This window comes from Manacus vitellinus, unplaced genomic scaffold (assembly GCF_001715985.3).
Source record: "Manacus vitellinus isolate BGI_N305 unplaced genomic scaffold, ASM171598v3 scaffold_2_pilon, whole genome shotgun sequence".
NCBI classification, from domain to species: domain Eukaryota; kingdom Metazoa; phylum Chordata; class Aves; order Passeriformes; family Pipridae; genus Manacus; species Manacus vitellinus.
In genome coordinates, this window is record NW_021940208.1 from 7,442,788 (window position 1) to 7,462,131 (window position 19,344).

The 19,344-nt window shown below is 37.4% G+C and overlaps 1 protein-coding gene across 1 annotated transcript; it reads right to left on the reverse strand.

The window, feature by feature from the left end:
* Positions 1-6,598: 6,598 nt before the first annotated feature.
* FAM76B (family with sequence similarity 76 member B) lies at positions 6,599-19,341 on the reverse strand (the record flags this gene model as incomplete). The annotated part of the gene is made up of 9 exons (XM_029960891.1): positions 6,599-9,160; positions 9,720-9,821; positions 12,760-12,892; positions 13,557-13,637; positions 13,837-13,884; positions 15,836-16,032; positions 16,978-17,133; positions 18,651-18,705; positions 19,235-19,341. Coding segments are annotated over 9 exons (969 nt in total), but the record flags the coding sequence as incomplete, so codon positions are not given.
* Between the last annotated feature and the right edge of the window lie 3 nt (positions 19,342-19,344).

Below are 19,344 nucleotides of genomic sequence, written 5' to 3' on the forward strand. Positions count from 1 at the left end.
TTTTATAAGCTCCAATGCTATTTTGGTAAATAATATATCAATATCTGTATTCCTAATTATAGTCCAAGAATGAAAAGCACGTTTTTTTGCTGTTTTGTAAAACATACTCATTTTTTGATAAAGCATGTTTATCAGCCTGATAGCAATCTTGACAGTAGAACCAAGTTTATGAGTGCACTCTGAATCACTATAAAATTCCTATTTTTTGCTTTTCAAAAGTTTCTCAATTACTCATCTTTTTTTCCCCCCCACTATCACCTAGTTTACTCAACCTAAAACGTTAACTATGACAGCATTATGAATGGATTAAGATGCCATCTGACTCCTGTACGCCTCAGGAACAATGTTCTGTGAGTTGTTGCAAGGATACTTTTCAGACAAAAAAATGCATCTGTCCACATGACAGCAACAAAATATAGGGGAAATTATATTCCTTATTCAACAGCAGGACTCTATTGTCCTGACACAAGGAAAGACGTGAAAACCACATTGTACTTTGAGTTTGGTTTTTTAACTGAATTCATAAACTAAAAATACATATTATATAAATATTGTACATAAATACTTAATAAATCCCAACAGTTTCAAAATACTGCTTTTCTGACTCTTGACTTAACAGTTTTGATACACATCCAAAACCTCTTTTAAGAAAACAGAAGTTGTTTTAAAAGTACAGTGCTTGGGCCTTTACTGAAAATGGGATACATACTGAATGTGATATAAAACTGTACTTCAACCATAGCTATTTAACAAAAGGGAAGACATGTCTATGGATAAAGGGAGAACACAACACTACAAATGTTCTTGATGTCCTACACACTTCAGACCAAACTTAGTTAGAATGCTGTCACTAAACATAAAACAAAATAATGCAAAAGGGCTTTAAAGATTTGGCCAGCAAGATAAGTACTCTTGGGAACTTTGCTATTTTCAAACAGACTTGTTTCTGATTGTGCATAGTATAAGAATTATATCATGCTGGCAACAGATTAATAGGAAAGAAATAGATGGGAAGTTAATCCTGCTTACGCCCTGCTCTGCTTACTTGAAATTTGCTACCAAAACCAGCTTTTAGAAATGCTTCTTCATGCAAAATTATTTATTTTACAAGCTCACTAAACTGTCTTGGTGCTTATGTAACAATCATTCACACAGTCTGAAGTGTTTCCCTAAAGCAGCACGTTGCCTAACAGGCAAATTGCTATTATAAAAAACATTGTGGTTTTTTTTTTTCAGTTCCATTCAAATGAACCCCCTCACAGCGAGGGAAAAACTGAACACATCAAAACATTGTTTATCTAATTTTTCGTAACAAAATACTGCATTTTAATAGATGAAGAAAATTATTGCCTTGTTTAGGTTTTAGAGTTACAGGACACCTGAGGTTAGAAGTGGCTTCTGTAGGTCATCTGGTGCAATCCCCATTGCTCATGCATGGCCACCTGGAGCCAGTTGCCCAGAACTATGTCCTCTGAGCTTTTGACTACCTCCAAGGATGGAGTCTCTACTACCAACCTAGGCAACCTGTGCCAGTGCACAGTCATCCTTAGAGTAGAAAAAGTGTTTCCTGGTGATCAGAGGAAACCCCCTGTGTTTCGGTTTGTACCTATTGCCCCTGGTTCTGGCAGTGAACACCACTGAAAAGAGCCTGGATCTCTCCTCTATGCACCTCCTTTCACGTATTTATATTGGTGAGATCCCTCCAAGCGTTCTCTTCTCCCAGCTAAACAGTCCCAGCTCTCTCAGACTTCCCACACAGGAGAGGTGTTCTAGTCCCTTCATGATCCTTGCGCCATTCCATTGGACTCCATCCAGTATGTCCACGACTCTCTTGTACTAAGGAGCTGACTGGCCTATAGTTCCCTGTGTCTTTCTCTTTAAGACTGCTTATAGAATATATAAATACAATACACAACACGACTATAGAGTATACAAATGAAAACACTTTTCCCTTCTACTACAATTACATCTTTTTGAATCCAAGACTTGTTAAAAACAGCCTGGACTTTTTAAATGTTGATGAGAACTCTCTCTTTCACTATAAAGTCACAAGATTTCAAATACATCTACTAACAGAATCAGACAGGGAAAAATCTGAATTAGAAGTATATCAGACTCAAAGAAAGCAGAGCACTAAGTCTTAAGCCTTATTTTTCCAAGTCAAAAGTATAATCTCACCTTTGTATTGTTATCTATACTATGAAGAAATCAGTTACATTTAATAATTGTTTCTAAGGTACAGGTGAAAAGTTAGCCAACTAATGCTACAGATTCACTACACATCTATGGTGACTGAATAAAACTTTAACTTATTCATAGCAACTCTCTTCAAAGGGAAAAGATAGTCAGTCTCCACACTGTCTTGGGAGTCTTGGATTCTGCTTTGAATTCTACCATTGTGTTTTGTGTGGCAGCATTTAACCTGCATTGTTTCATGGATCAGCCTCCTGACTTGTAAGATGGAGATTTTTCTTTCTTAAGCTAAAGCAATCAGAGAAAACACAATACAGTTCCATTTTTTTTCTATATTTAACTATATTAAATATGCTTAATACCACTGGGGGGGGTTGGAAGTAGATGAGCTTTAAGTTCCTTTCCAACCCAGACCATCCTATGATTCTATGATCCTATGCCAAATTTTCCAAAATAAATTTCCAATTTTTTAAAATATATTACAAAGTACTATATTTCAGTATTTAGGACATTGTCATTTTAGCATCAGTGTTGCATTTGAACAGGAACAGCTATCCACTGTGGGTGCTGGCTGGTGCACAGAAAGCACACACAACCATATACAGTGGGGTTTAAGCAGCATCTAGTGGCTAGCCTTATGTAGGCAGCCATCCTATTTAGCTCTATTTTCTCGTATTGTATTTAGCATTCAGGGAGGGAAATGGTGCATTCCATCTGTTTCGGTAAACATGATCCAAAGAATATTTACATGTCACTACCTTTAAGGCAAAATAAGAGGAAAAAAAGCACTGTAGACTACTAGTCACACCCAAAAAACTGGACCATATTTATCACTGGAGAAAGACTGAACCATCTTCAACCAAAGAATGCAGAAATTAAGTTTCAAATTCACCTTGCACAGTAATTTGTTTTTTATGCAAAATAGCAACATGCCATTCAAGTAATAGGAGGTACTGAGTGCTCACTCCACTCTTGCAGATAAGACAGTTGGAGGCTGTCTTGAGCACAGTGATCATGAAATTTACCTCAGTGATGGAGAAGGTCATAGAGCAGATCATTCTGTGTCCTATCAGATGGCACATGCTGGACAACCAGGGGACCAGGCCCAGCCAGCATGGGTTTATGAAAGGCAGGTTCTACTTGACCAACCTGATCTCCTTCTATGACAACATGACCCACTTAGTAGATGAGGGAAAAGCTGTGGATGTTGTCTACCTGGACTTTAGTAAAGTCTTTGACACTGTTTTCCACAACATTCACCTGGTAAAACTAGCTGTTCATGGTGTGGAGAGGTGCCCTCTGTGCTGGGTCAAGTCCAGAGAGCGGTGGTGAACGGAGTCACATCCAGTTGGCAGCTGTTCACGAGGGCTGTTCCCCAGGGCTCAGTACTGAGGCCAGTTCTGTTTAATATCTTCATTCATGACCTAGGAGAGGGGATCGAGTGCACCTTCAGTCAATTTGCAGATGACACTAAGTTGTGTGGGAGTGTTTATCTGTTGGAGAGCAGGAAGGCTGGATTGATGGGCTGAGGTCAATTGTATGAGGTGCAACAAGGTCAAGTACCAGATCCTGCACTTGTGTCACAGCAGAAAAGGACCTGGGGGTGCTGGTCAACAGCAGCTGAACATGAGCCAGCAGTGTGCCCATGTAGCTAAGAAGGCCAATGGCATTCTGGTCTGTATCAGCAATAGTGTGGCCAGCAGGACCAGGGCTGCGATTGGCACTGGCAAGGTCCTGTCTCAAATCCCGTATCCCGTTTTGGATCCCTCACTTCAGGAAAGGCATTGAGACGCTGTAACGTGGAAGGGCAATGGAGCTGTTGGAGGGTTTGGAACATTATGAGGAGCGGCTGAAGGAGCTGGAGATGTTTAGCCTGGAGAAAAGGAGGATCGGGGAAGCAATATTACATTCTACAACTACCTGAAAGAAGGTTGTAGCCAGGTGGAGGTCAGCCTGTTCTGCCAAATAACAAGCAATAGGATGAGAGGAAATGGCCTCAAATTGCATCAGGGGAGGTTTATATTGGATGTTAGGAAACATTTCTTCATGGAGAGTCTTGACAAGCATTGGAACAGGCTGCCCAGGGAAGCGTTGGAATTGCTGTCCCTGAAAGTATTCAAAAAACGCGTAGATAGGGCACTCAGGGACGTGGTTTAGCGGTGGACTTGGCGGTGCTGGGTTAACAATTGGACTCAATGATCTTAAAGGTGTTTTCCAGCTTCGACTACTTCATGGTCGTATGAGAAAGGATTTTTGCCTATGATAACTTTAATGAATGCTGCACCCTGAGTCAGGTAAGTGACCAGCAAGCAAATTCTTGTAGATCCTGAAGGAATGTTTGAAGTTACTGTTCCTGGTTGCGTTTCATAACATGCTCTGCAACTATAGAAATGCAACAGGTTGTATGAGCACTACTAGACTGCTTCAGTGGAGTCAGCTTGATTATAATTGTTTGCCTTTCAGCAGTGATTTAAGTTATCCTAGCAAATACAGCTTTACAGCTCTTCTGCTTTTTGGAAGGTTGTAAAAAGTTTCCCAGGAAGCATCTAAAAATAAAACTGAAGACATGCATTGATGCACCTGATGAAGGATAAATTGTGAATGCCCTACACCTTTAATTGAAATAAAGCAAAACACACCTGTTGATTAAATAAAGGAAAACATCTTAAGGTTTTCAGTACTCAGCTCAAAATAAATTGCACCAAGGTACTGAAAAAATGGGAGGGGATTACATCTGGAAGTAAAAATCAACTTGGCCTGCAAATTCTAATACCTGCTGAAGTCATATTTAATTAAACAGTTTATTCTGTTCATTTCTCAAATTTGGACTCTTAGTATCATTTAAAAAAAAACCAAAGCAAAACAAAAGACTCCCTTAAGCAATGCTGCATTTCACATACATAAAAAATATGTAACTTTAAAAAAACCCCAACCGTGTGATTCAGTACATCACACAACAAGTAACATGGTATCTCAGAGGTCTCTGTTCCCCATTAGCCCTGTCATCTCCATTACCCTCCTTCTTTCCCAAGGAGCACCACAAACATCTCCTTCCACCTCTAAAATCCCCTTGTCTGATAGCCCCTACTTCTTCTGTGGGTTTCAACAGAAGTAATTCCATATATCAGTACCTCTTCCATGAGGACAGCTAGAGCAATTGCACATAATATAGGAGAAAATGTATCTTCTATTGCAGTATCAATGTTTAGTAACTCATTTGAAGGAATAAAAACAAATGAACAGGTTTTACTCTATTCCAAAAAGTTAAAGATTATGGTTTGTCATCATAAACATCACTGTTTTCAAAAAAATCAGTGTTGGATTCAAAGCTTTTGAAGCTACTGAAGACCATTAAGAACTGCCTGAATGCCCACACACAAGTTATGTAAATCTAAATTTTCTTTAAAGAAATTTGCTTCAAATGATGCAAACCTCTTTTCAGGATTCAGTCAGTTGCATGGCCAGTTACACACATTTGCACATGTCACATGAAAGCCATGCATAAACTAGGTACCACACATGGTTTTGACTTGCACTCAGCTTTAGAAATAAGTGGCTTCAAAGTTGCTGTTGCAAGTTTGCATTAAAACGAGACTAAGAACAATCCAATATTAGACTAGCATATTGTTCATTACTACCAATACTATACAATAATAACTGTTTCAAGACGCTTTGAAACAAAGACTCCCCCTTTCTAGACCAAATAGATACAGAATCTTACTCTCTTATTGGTATGGGGTAGGGGGAGTTTTTTTTAAATTATTTTTTATTTTGAACTTTAATTCCTGAATGAGAAGTATTCTTCTGGCTTGTGGAAAGATGAAGACTGATCGTTGAAGAAAATTTAAAATGAGACCTACAAATTGCAGCACAATTTGTGCTGCACTAGAAGCCACTGTGACTGACAGCCAGCAGGGTGTTGCTGTGGGCACCTAACTCCTCCTGACACAAGAAAGGGAACACACAAAGAAATTATAAATGTCGTTTCAAATCTCACAATCATCCAACTCGTACAACGAATGTAAAGGAAGAACAACTTTATAGTTAACAGAATAAGACTGAAATTCAGGTACTTTTAAACACAAATGCTGATGCTAATCAGTATGCAAAAAGCTTGTTGAAGGCATTTCAGTTAAACCTTCACGTTTTTTTCTTCTTCTCTATAAGAAAATATTTCTATGTATTATATATAATTCTGTTGTAGAAAACAAAAATATTTTCATGAGACAAAGTAATCCGAAGCCTAATTTGTTACAAGTTGTAGACAACCCAAGGTGTCTAATCTTCACAGAAACCTAAATATTAAATTCTGCCCCTTTTTTGGCCACAGACTTTTAGTGAGTGACATAGCATGAAAGATTAACACAAAATATGGATTTATGAATAATTTTAAAGGGAGAGATCAATGTTTTGACAAGATTTTATTGTGAAACATTGGATTTAGAAAAGGTACAAAATGTCAACGGTCAGATGTGTGCCAGTACAGTATTTCAATAGTCTATACATGTGGACAGCTGAATAGCTTCACTGCAGAACAAGTATTTAGACATACTATCTAAAAGGGGGCTGCAATATTCACAGGCTTAAAATACATAAATAACCTGACCCAAAATGGCCATTACTGGTCAATGCTAATCAACATCTGGAAACAGGCTAAAAAGCACAATACAGTACAACAATCTCCTTGCAGATCCACGTTTCAAGAACATCTGTATATTAATCTACAGCTCCAGGACATGATTCTCAGGACCAGGATTCAGTTGGCTAGTTAACAACTTTAAAAAATTAATGTTAAAAATTAGATTATGGAAGAATAACCACAGGTATTTAATAAGAACTAAACACTGTGAAGCTCCTAAAAATTTTTCTGAGATTTATGAAGTCAATTACTTCTAATACAGAACTTCAGTTTGTTTATTTAAAATGTCCTGACTGCAGTTTGAACTGATATCACTAAGTAACCTTAATTCGAACATTTCATTTTGCTATGCATTTTTGTATTTTAAAACCAATTTCATCAAACCTGGGTCACCACTCAACTGGAAAAAAATGACCCAAATACTAATTCTGAATTAATAAAAGTAATAAATTTGTATATTTAAAAAATTAATAACAACCCCAAAGAATAGTAGCATTCTCTACCCTAGTTCAGTAAGTTTAAAGAAGCGCATTTATAAACATACAAAGTTGATTTTAGGGTATAAAAATACACATATACCATATGAAACAAGGTAGCTTGAGTTTTTCATATTTTTCAGTAGTCTGTCACTGCTGGAACTCATTTAAGCTATTGAAAAGGTGTTCATAGTTCAGTACCTGGGTGAAAAGCCAAAGGACTATAGATTTTAGTTCTTTAATTAAAAATGTGTAGCTGCTTTTACACAATTAAGCTTACTGAAATATCAACAGCTACCCTTGTTACCAGGCAGTACCCAGAGCTGACCTAAACCTTCACCCACGTAAGTCTACTTCCCTTTATGCTGATTCATAACTTACCTTCCTGAACAGAGACCTTGGGGTATACTAAATTATTGTTTAATAGAAATTTCTGAATATGACTAATGTCCGTTGGGAGCAGAGCTAAATTTAAATTGATATAATTTAGAATCAAAATCCACCCAAAACATTAGAATAACCCACCCTTTGATGCTACATCCACTCAATTAATTTAAAGGCCACTGGTTTTGGCTACTCTTTTCTCATTGTGTATCTTTACTGGCAGATGTGAACCTTGCAATTTATTAAGGAGAATCACCATAAGTTACAACTAAGTACATTAACTCAGACAACAATGGGAAATAAACGTTTTTAAAACTTTGAGTGTATATCCCTAGTTAAGGATGTAACATTGGGAGTACAATGCCTGCTGTGGAATTAAAATTGGTGCTGTGCCAAATGGGGAAAATTTATAAACAAAACACAAAATTCCAGCGTGGAAAAAAAAAATGTTGTTTTTTTTTGTTCAGGAAATGTTCGGCATGAGCAGCACTAACAAAATTCTACACCTCACAGACACAAGCTACGACAGTTATCTAAAGCCAAATTCACTGTCCATCAATTAGCTAGCTAGCTCTTAATGCTGCTTTGAGCACTGCACTAGCCACTTTGATCTTTGTTTCAGATTCCTCTGTACACACATTTATATTTACATAAAACATTTATTAAACATGATTTTAAAACATAAAAACCTTATGTACAAAATACCAACATTCCTATAAATAAACAGTTGGAGAAAGGCACTTGCAAGAAAAATCTACAGTAAATCTTACAAAAACCACACTGCCTCTGTTACTGTACAATAGATAATCTTTCTGTCAATCCCTATCACAAGAATGTAAAACACTAATTACTTGTTATAACTAAGAATATAACCATTACAGTCGTATTTACACATACATATATGCCTCTTTTGAGTTTGAGAGCACCATGATTTCCATTCTAAATTTATATTTTGATACAAAGTAAAAGAACAGTTGCCAGGAAACAGTGTTCAGTGTCACTGCAGATTCATAAACGTTTGGCTGACATCAGTGTAGTTTAAAAGACTCAGTTGCTACTCTGTAAAAAGTACACCTAGTTTGTTATTGCATGTTGTCCTTTTAGAGAAAGCACTGCAATGTTCTCTATGCAATTGTTTAATACTATTGCTGGCAGAAAGTTTCCAATATCAAAAAAATAAAAACATTCTTCAATCCAGTTGAAGTATTTCATCTGAACAGGAACTAAAAAAAGCTGCATATTAATTATAAAAACATGTAGGAAACATGCCAACTAATCTGGTGTGCAAAAATATTTTTTCCACTACACAGGATTTTAAGGGCTTCACAGAATTACTCAAATGTACATTGAGCAGCAAACCCCACGAATAACCAGTTCCTCAAGGAGATGTGAGGATACTTCCACTTTTATCAAACTTTTTACCCTTTGACAATGCTGCAACCTGTTTGAGCAGTTCTCTGTTTTTGGCCTGCAATACAGACAAAAAAAGTATGAATTACTGAAACATTTCCTATAGTAGTGTCATGTACCGATTTTCTATTGCATTTATGAACAAATTCTCAAAATGTACATGCTGAGAATATTCTGTACTGCAAAATTTAGTATATCCAGTATTGCATCAAGTCAGTGATTTATCAGGCAACTAATTCAGTCTTTCTTCTTGGTAAAGTATGCTCTACCAACAGACATCTAACTGTCAGTGTGTAAATGCTGAGCCCTTAAACTGGATCCATAGCCCAACGACAACTGATAAATTGTCAGGGAAAAAAATAACATAACCTTTGAGAAAGCCTTTACCTCTTGAAGTGAAAAAGAGATTCCTAGAGTGAGTTTAATTCATATGGACATTGTCTGTTGACTGCAGAACTGCTGTACAATGCATCCAAAGTTAAACATGGGAACGACCACTCAAGTACTTGGAACTACTGTATTGTAGTGAAAAATGCCAAGTGAATAAGCTGACTGAACAGCTTGAATATATAACTCCACATGAAGTATTTCTCAAGTATTGATAAGCAATTACTCACCTGCAACTGTTCCACAGTTTCCTTGTGAGCTTTCTCCATACTGTTCATCTTTGTCCTCAAGTTAGACTCTTGGTACTGGAAGTCTGCCTTCAGTTCTGTCAACTGAAAACACAAATGCTGTGAAGATTCCTTGAACTGCTACAGTACATGGCTTCCAATCAGTCTGTGAAATATTTATGGAAGCCTCAGGAATCTCAGGAAACACTGTATTTATTTACTATTGCAGTATTAACAGCTCAACACTTCAGAAGCACTTTGAAAAGTATCTATATATATTTTAAATGAAGAAAACAACTGTACTTATGTAACCATGCTATTTGCTCAAGATTTTGTATACAGAAGGCTAAACCTCAGCAAAATCTTCAGTTACATCTCTCATTTATATGGTATGGTAACATACAAAAAATCTTCCATACAAAGACAGTATAAAGGATTCTATTGCGTCATTTTATGCTACAATTTGTCCTAGACAGAAGTTTACATTCCCAAGTTTCACTGCTTCTCGATCCATAACAATGAATTAAACTGCATTATTGGAAACATGTAATTTCAACTTAACTTTTGTGTACGGTGTAGTATGGCTGCCACTCGGTCTCTGCTGAGAGAGACAGAGATTCAGGTGACATACACTGAGGCATGTGTTTCTAAAATGTGATATATGCTTCTATCCAAGTGCTGAATGCTTCTTCTGGAAGCACGTGCAGCCGGGTGAACTACTAACAGTTTGCTGTATATGGACTTAGAAGTTTTAGGAATCACTTCTTTAAAAAGTTTACTTCTTGAAAGCATCCCAACTCACAGGGCTCTTCTGAACCTCTCCGGTCAATTTGGATTTATCAGGAAATGAAGCCTCTTTGCTAGCAAAGATGCATGCCATAACAAACCAGAGTATGCACTCCTGAACTAATGCACTGAGACTGCTATTACCAACCTCAATACCTGTCAAACCACATATAGTGAAACAAGGTATTCAAAAGAACTGTCAATCAAATGGTCAAGTGCAGGTATGTTGATAGAATGGTATATTATAGCTCCCTGTACCCAGACTGCTGCTCTAGGCATGCACTTTATGGCTGTTGTAAATTGCAGGGGATCCAATGCAAAGCCACACACCACACACTACATATCAAAAAAAACCTAGTGGTAGTGTTGCACCACAGCAAAGTATGCAATCAGAGGAGCAAACACACTACCTGTGAACATTCAGCAAACTGTAATCTCCTCCTAATAATCAAGTCTCAGGGCTCCATGGTAATGTTTTGTTGTCTCACTAACATTTTGTGCAGAAAGAAAAACAAGGCTAGTACTGCAAACAATAGGCACTGATAATGACATGGTTGACATCCTGACTCATAACAAAAAATGATGAATGAGGATTGTCTGCAAAGCTGGTGTACTGAGTTGTTTTTGTTGCTATGTTATACATTTCAGAAGTTTTTCTTTTGGAGCATTCCAAACTGTTCAAATGCTGTCCCTACACAAATCTTGAGACACAATCTTAACAGTAATCTCCCACAGGTCTGGCTCAGGCTTTTACCCAGTACATGTCTCCAAATTTATTATATCATTAAAAAAAAAAAAATCTGCACTGCATTCATTTGTTGTAAATTTTTCAGCTACGCAAACATTGTACAATATGTTCAGCTTTTCTCCTCCTCGTAGCAGTTGCAGAAAGTGACATTTTAAAAGTGAGGAACTCATGTCTGAAGGAGTCTTTAAGTTCAAAGAACTCCGAGGTGAAATAAACAGTTTTAGTAGTGGAGATATTAAAGTTATTAGATGCTCTCCCTATGGGAACAGCACAAAACAAGTCACTGCAGTGGTTATGCAGAAGCTGGTTACATTTTCTTACCTATCCTTTTTGTTAGCTTTGCCCCATAGATTAAAACTAAAAAGAGACAACTGAATTTCCTACTGACTCATGATCTTCTCCTGGCTTTATAAGACAGGGCCTAACGTTTGTCCTTTGAAGAAAATATGTAAAGAGAACCCATGTCAGACTGCTCAGTTCTTTCACATTAAACACTTAAAGACTTGAAATAGCAAGTACTTCCAACCCTAGGTATACTGCAAGTGATATAAACGAAAATAGGTTCAATATCCTTTGCAAAACACATCTAAGCATAGAAATGAAGATACTGAACTATGGTTTAAAAGTGGAAGCACTTTTCCTTTCAGGAGGCTTTCCTAACCATCAATGTTTTGACAGGCCACCATGCCCTGAAAATCAAAATTTTATCTGAAAATATAGTAAATTTATTTTTAATACAATTCCATAACCTACTCAATCCTGAACAGATATTCTAGAGCCACTGTTACAGTGTCTTAAAAGCATCTAGTTATTCAGGTGGCAGAGAAATAAACACTAAGAAACGCAAAGCAAAGTGCACATTTGTAGTTATTTCTCTTTTCTTGTTAATCATTAGTTTGTTAGAAGGGTGAATCTTTTCTAAGAGTTTTACTGCAGCCATTTGGGCCTGACTATTTCACTTAACTTCTGTTGACTGACATCTATTTAATCCAAGCTTTTCTTTTAGTCTCCGACCACCACAAAGACTGGACATCCTACACTACATATGCTATCACTGTTATAAAACCAAAACATTTAATATTAATACATTATAACCTAAATTTGGACATTGACTTACTGTGGCTATAGTTGCTTTAGTTTAAAACTAAATAAAAACTATGCTAAATTCAGAATGGTCACTGCTTTTTGTCATGACTCAGTTTAGAACATGTAAAGCAGGCAAACCACTGTCTGGCATTTTATCCATCACCTATGGCATGCAGCTTGAGAAACAGGCAAACTTCTGGGTGGCTGAAGTGAGGCAAGATGAATTCCTCTTTGACTTAGAGCTAAAATATATTCATGACACAGAAGTCTCAAACTTGTTCTTTAAATGGTAAGATCTGATTAGCTGCTATACAGAACAACTGCATCTGATTTTTGGTTTATGTCACTGTTTTGACATTGTTAGGAGTCTACAAAATAGAAAACAAAATTATGAAGTTCTTATTAAGCAGGTGCAACTTTTACCTTTTTATCTTTCTCTAAAATAGTCTGATCTCTTTGCTGCAGAAGACGTTTAAGTGACATTACTTCTTCTTTCAGCTGACTTATGAGGACAAAGTTGTCAGTCCCTCCACTGTCTGCAGACTGATTTATAGAGCTATCAAAAGTAAAAGACAATAGTTACTTACAACATCAATAGCAAAAAAACCCAGTTTATTTTTTTTTATTTCAAATTGGATAATTAATAATTCCACAAACATCCTTAAGGACTAATGCAAAAAAAGTATGTACCTGACAGAAATGGATGCAACTGGCAAATTACCTTACTAATGGCACACATTACATACACCTGCAGAAATATAATTCAGTATTAGCTTTGAGGGGGACAAACACTTTTTGACTGAAGCAGCCACTTTTATTCCAACTATTTGGTCAGAGACAGAATGAAGATCCAGTCTCCCACATTAAGGTCCAAAAGAATTCTCTAGATACTGGGTCAGCTTAAAGCAGCAGGTTCAATCCTGCCATCTAATTGATAAAACACTGATGTCAAGGAATACCATTTGGTTGATAACTCTTGCCTTGTACATAAACTTTGTTTAATTTTGCTCCAAACAGCTTAAAAGCAGGAAAACAGTGCTAGTTTTCTGCTAATAAAGTAATTTAATTGACTGACAGCACTCAGATGCCACCCAATAATCCATCTGGCTAGACAATAGTTTCACCTCCCTCATTCTTCAGACAAAAAAAAAAGGCAACTGGCCACAAATCAGTGCTTTATTTGGTAGAAATGGCTCAGCTTTACAAAAATATAACTTTACCTATCTCCATTTGATGGCTTGGATTCCAGTTTGGGTTTTTTCTTTGGAGTTTCATTCTGAATAGCTGCAGAGGATTTATGGCTGAAATCAAACAAAATGTAAACCTAAAGCCTCATACTATGTAACTCTCTAATATCACCATTTGGTACATATAAAATAACTAACTCATGCTCCTAGCTGGAATGCTAGAGACTAGCCAGAAATGCAAGAAAAAAGAAATTCTTTAAATGAAAACTGCAAGATAAATGAAAAGAAAATTAATAAATAATATCATATTTACCTCTGTTTCCATAGTCCCTGATCTTGTTCTGGACTCAGATTGCTGATTCTGAAATATGTGAAATGTACTTGGTAACTGACCAAACATGCCATTATTTCTATGTTTATGTGAATGGTATCTGTACTTGAGAAAAAACCTCCCACCTTTTTTTTTCCTAATAAAGAAGTGAACATTTATGAATTTTCAGCTAGACATTGATACTATCTGTTGTATTCCCGATCACGCTTTACTACGTCAGGATGTTATGAAGGTATTTCTTGGCTAAATATCTATACTATTGTAAGTCACAAGGGGTACACTTCAACACTGATGGCTAAACTTTTTTGCTGATACCTCCTGATTCTTGTGAACTCTGTATTGCTAATCTCATACAGCACTCCTGGGATTTCCATACTGCCATGTGAGCATTGCACGAAGCAGCGCTCGTGTGGTGGTGTAAGAGCAAAGTTAAGTTTTGGATCCCTGAAAATAACTACTTCTCAGGTGTAACAATTTGCTTTCAATCATCTCAAAAGCAACTAATGAAGAGCATTGATATAGGAATGTAGAAGATTGCACTGAGTGAAACAGTTCAAAGAATCTGTATTTGTACCTCACTGTCTCTATTGTCTGAAATTAGCAATAACTGAAACGGACAGGGAAAAAGAGTCATATTGACTGGACCAGAAGCAATAGACCCATGGCAGCCTACAGAAAAAAAAAAAAGGTGGGAAACCAGGAACATTGTGATCTGTATAGAGACATGCTTACTGTTACAACTCTTGAGTATATCAGAAGCTCTATTCTGTAGTAGAGTTAACTATATTTTTATTTAATCCTTACTATACCTCTGCCACATACTTTAAACTAGATTTAACTTGCTATAACTTAATTTTCAGCAGATTTGAAAGAACAGAAACAGTACAATAACTCTCTGTATGACAAGAATAATTTTCATCTTCAAATTCCTAAAAACCCAAATCACAGTTTTCTCTTTTTTAAAGTGAAAGTATATGCATTTCCCTTTTCCTCATTCCAAATATGATTCCAGTTTATTTTGCTTCTATCTTTAAGTCACACTTAGGCAAGTTTCAGTCAAGATGAAAAACTATAAGCACTGGAAACATGGAGTTTAGAAGCAAAGTCTGTGTGTCTGAGATTAGGGTCATTACTATTGCAGCCACAGCATTTACTGTCCAGCACAAAAAATAAGTAGTTCTAAAGTTATGCTGTCATAAGCCTACCAATGAAAATAAGAATTGTGACTACTACTATGGCAGCATAAAACCAAAAATGAATTCTAGGGTTTACAACTAAATAAACTGGTTATGTAGGTTAAGGTTGGTATGCTGTTGATGCCATGGCCACAGATGACATATTGAGAAAAGATGCAGAAGAAGGGACAAAACTACATCAAAGGTTATCAGAGTGAACTAAGTCTTATGACCCTATGTCATTATCACAGCCACCCACAAACTGCCTATTCCAGCAAGATTTGATTATAAAAACTAGCAAAGAGATACAAATTGGTCCCAGACTGAAGATAATCCCACAGTACTGCTTCTGCTTCTCCATTTACCTGCGAGTATTTGTGCACAAACCAGTCAGGGTGAAGTAAGTCAGGGTGGGCATTCTGAATGAAGCAGCTGTACTGTGCTTACTGCAAATACACACCTTTTATCCCATGGTAAATGTGTGTAAAATAGCAGTTATCACACAGCAGTTACTGCTTAGAAAACTAAATCCAGTCTACCACTAAGTAACTTGTTTCTGTAGCCATTCCGTGAGCTTTTTTCTAGACTTGCTACCAATTTTAACCTCAACTGCTTTTTGCTAAACTCCCTTCATTCAAACGGTAAGAATACAAGGATTTTGACAGGCCACGGAAGAGCAACATTCCGCTACTGCTTTTGACACCATGTTTCAAACAGCTTTTTATACTAACTTTGATTTTATCTCAGTACAAACAGAACACAGATGAAGAGTTACCAACAGCTACCTTAACTTTTGAAATACTTACTTATGATGACTGCTGCTGTGGCGATGATGATGGTGGTGATGATGATGGTGTTTTGAATGATGCTGGTCTTTCTCAGTAAGAGATGAGGATGAGGAGTTAGAATGTGAAGATCCTAGGCTCTTCCTCTGTTCTTTCGTCTTCTGCAGCACTCTCTTGTAGGACAGCGTGCAGAGCCAGCACAACAACTTTCCATCAACCTTTTGGGAAATAATTCATACAGGGGTTTATTTCCAAGTACACATGCACTAGAGAGATGTGCTCAGTATTTGCAAGAAAAAATTGTTTCATCTGTTATCTTTGGGAAAAACACAGACATCTTTTTGGTATGAAACATCACTACTATACCTCCAGTGCCTGCAAGTTATCTTTCAGTAAAGATTCTACTGAATCTTACCCCATTTCTTTTTGTCATTTAAAGTTATGCTACAAAGAGTCCTAGCAAATATTGGACTTACTCTATGTTGCAGAAATGACAGTAACTTTTTAAAAGGACAAATCTTTTTTAGTTTAGACACCATGCACCTTCTCTCAACCCATCGTACTGTAGGCAGAAACAAGATGTCCAGCCAATGTTTTACAGGTACCAAGCAAACTCTTCTGTAAAAGCAGTATTATCCTTGAGTTCAGTCAAGAGGCTTTTGAGGTCATTTCCTCAGCACCTTCTGGAATGAGAAAGTGGCACTCACCAAAGCTATTTAACAAAACAGAACACAAAGGGCTACTCAGAGCAGTCTATGCCTCTGGTGCTGTACTTTAAGGCAAGGCAAGCAAATCAGAAGAGGTAAAGAGACAGATTCAAGTTATGGACATAGATAAGATCCAATGGCTGGGAAAATAAAAATAAAATAAATATCAAAGCATCAGGAACTGTTCAGCCACTTAATTTCTGTTCCCCAGCTACAACTGTCTGCTTACACTTAAGCCTATTTTTAGAAAGTGATTTAATTTAAAGTAAGTTAGCTCAGTACCTCACATAACAATTGCCAAGTTACGAAATTTAATTTAAATATTGTAAAGCACAGCTCAGCAACTTAAATCTAATATTAGAGAACTTAAATACATTCCTGTTAGTCTTTCTCTTACGAACCAGAAACACTGTCTATTGTCAGCCTAAGCCACTACAAATGTGGAACAAAGCCTACCTTCCTTCTTCCCTCCTCTTTTCGATCAAAAGCACACTGCTGTTTGCACTGCTCACATGTCTGAGGTGGGCCGTACTTCTTCTCCGAGTTGGTGCAACGCTGACATTTTGTGCCAATAAATGCTGCAATAATGTTACAATACTGACAAGGCTTGGGCTGAAAAAAAGATAAGTTGAACTGAAATCAATATATTTGCATTTTCTGTAATGAAGACAGGTATTTCAAACCACAAAATGATGCTTTGAAACTACTAAGGCTTCATATAACCTATCTTAAAGAACTTTTTTCCTACCATTTCTATCTTCAGTACTAAACCTTTCCCCTAAAATGATGCTTCTTCAGTGGTTAAAACCAGTCTGGACTTTTCATGAAAATCCACATGCATACTAAATAAAAGAAACACACGCAACTATCTGATTACTCACCTCTACACCTGCTGTTTTATTTTTTTAAATACAATGACATTTCCTCTCAGCTTTACTACATTCCTAGAGAAATTACTTACAGAATCTTTAAAAGAAGAGTAATCAAGTCATTTTTTTAGACTGGAAGTTTCTGAAGGCATCCCTCTCCCTTTCACACTCAGGGATTCAATAACACTACAGTTCCAAGATTAGTATCCTGATCCCTGCAATTCTGCAGGAAACTTAAAAAAAAAACAAAAAAAAACAAAAAACCACCACCAACAATCAAAAACCAACTTCAGATACCACCAGGTCAGGTTATCAACTTTTATATCATATGCTCAACTAGACTAATATGCTGCTGGAAAACGAAATTGCTCTCAGTTTTCATAGGTTAGAAATGGCTGATTATCCTCAATGCAGTTCTGTTTTTTGACGAACTACTGATAAAATCATTGTTGGATCTGTCCTGCAATTCATTTTGCTACACTTTAAGCTTTCGAAAAGTATTTCTTTGTTTAGTTTACATATATATTCACAAAGTGCCTGACTACATACCAACAGCTGTTACATTTCTCAAATAAGTTGAATTTCATCTATTATGGTTTATGTCAAGCCTGGAGAAATTACGCCCTTTTGTTCCACAACAAGATTATCTTGATACCTCCTACAAACTCATATCTGCAGGGTGGCTCAGATACAATGTGTGTATTCACATAACAGAAAAATTCATTTTTCCAGCAGAACTGAAGCTGAAATTCAACATGAGAAACCACAAATTAACATGAATGCAGATAATACTCAAAATCTTTTCTTCTTAATAGCTTAACACGATTAACATGCCTTTTTTTAAGACTTACACAACATAAAGTATGCAGCATTACTCGATTTTCACATTTACATCCCCTTAAGGACAGAGAGGGCTAACGGTCTCCCTGTCATCAAGCATATGCTTATGAGAATACACAGGGAAGAACTTCGCATGTGTGAGGTGAAATAACTTTGCTTTGTTACAAGTAGCTACATTGAAATTATTCCTAATCTTTAAGCTACATATAACCCCAATGGATTTCAAGTTGAAAAAAGGAACTGTAACCCACAGAGGAAATCAAGAGACAGAAATGACATTTCCATCACCTTTCTGAATGGCAATCTCTGGGTTTATTTTTTTTTCCCAGAAGAAAATAAGAAGATTAGTTGCATGAGAACTTTTTTTTTTTTCAGTTTAAAGCACAAATGAATTAACTTCAGTACTTAGAACCGACTTACCGTTCCAAACTGCTTCACATTTTGGGCACATTTCTTGCATATTGTGTTGGTTTTGCTGAAAAGATGAAACGGCACAAAGGTGAATTTGGCAACAAACACACAAACCTTAACATTCTTTCCCACGCAATTACCAACAAACAGAACCACATAGAGGTTTGGGTTGGAAGTGACAGAATCATAGAATAGTTCGGGTTGGAAGGGACCTCTGGAGATCATCCAGTCCAACCCCCCAGCCAAGGCAGGGTCACCTGGAGCAGGTGACACAGGAACGTGTCCTCGTGGGTTTTGAATGTCTCCAGAGAGGGATACTCCATGACCTCCCCGGGCAGCCTGTTCCAGTGCTGTGCCACCCTTAGTGTAAAGAAGTTCTACGTCGTGTTGAGATGAAACTTCTTGTGGTTTAGTTTATGGCCGTTGCTCCCTGTCCTGTCGCCGGACAGCACTGAAAAGTGTCTGGCACCACCCTCCTGACCCCCGCCTCTCAGATATCGGTGTGCACTGACGAGATGCCCTCTCGGTCTTCCCTGCTCCCAACAGGCCCAGCTCCCGCAAACTCGCTCGCACACCGCCTGACCCCGCCGTACCTCTCCTGCTGGAACTCGGAGCGGCAGTAGGTGCACTTCACGATGGGGTGGGCGATGCGACACTCCTGCGGAGGAAAGAGCCGCGTTACCGCCCGGCCGGGCCGGCCCCG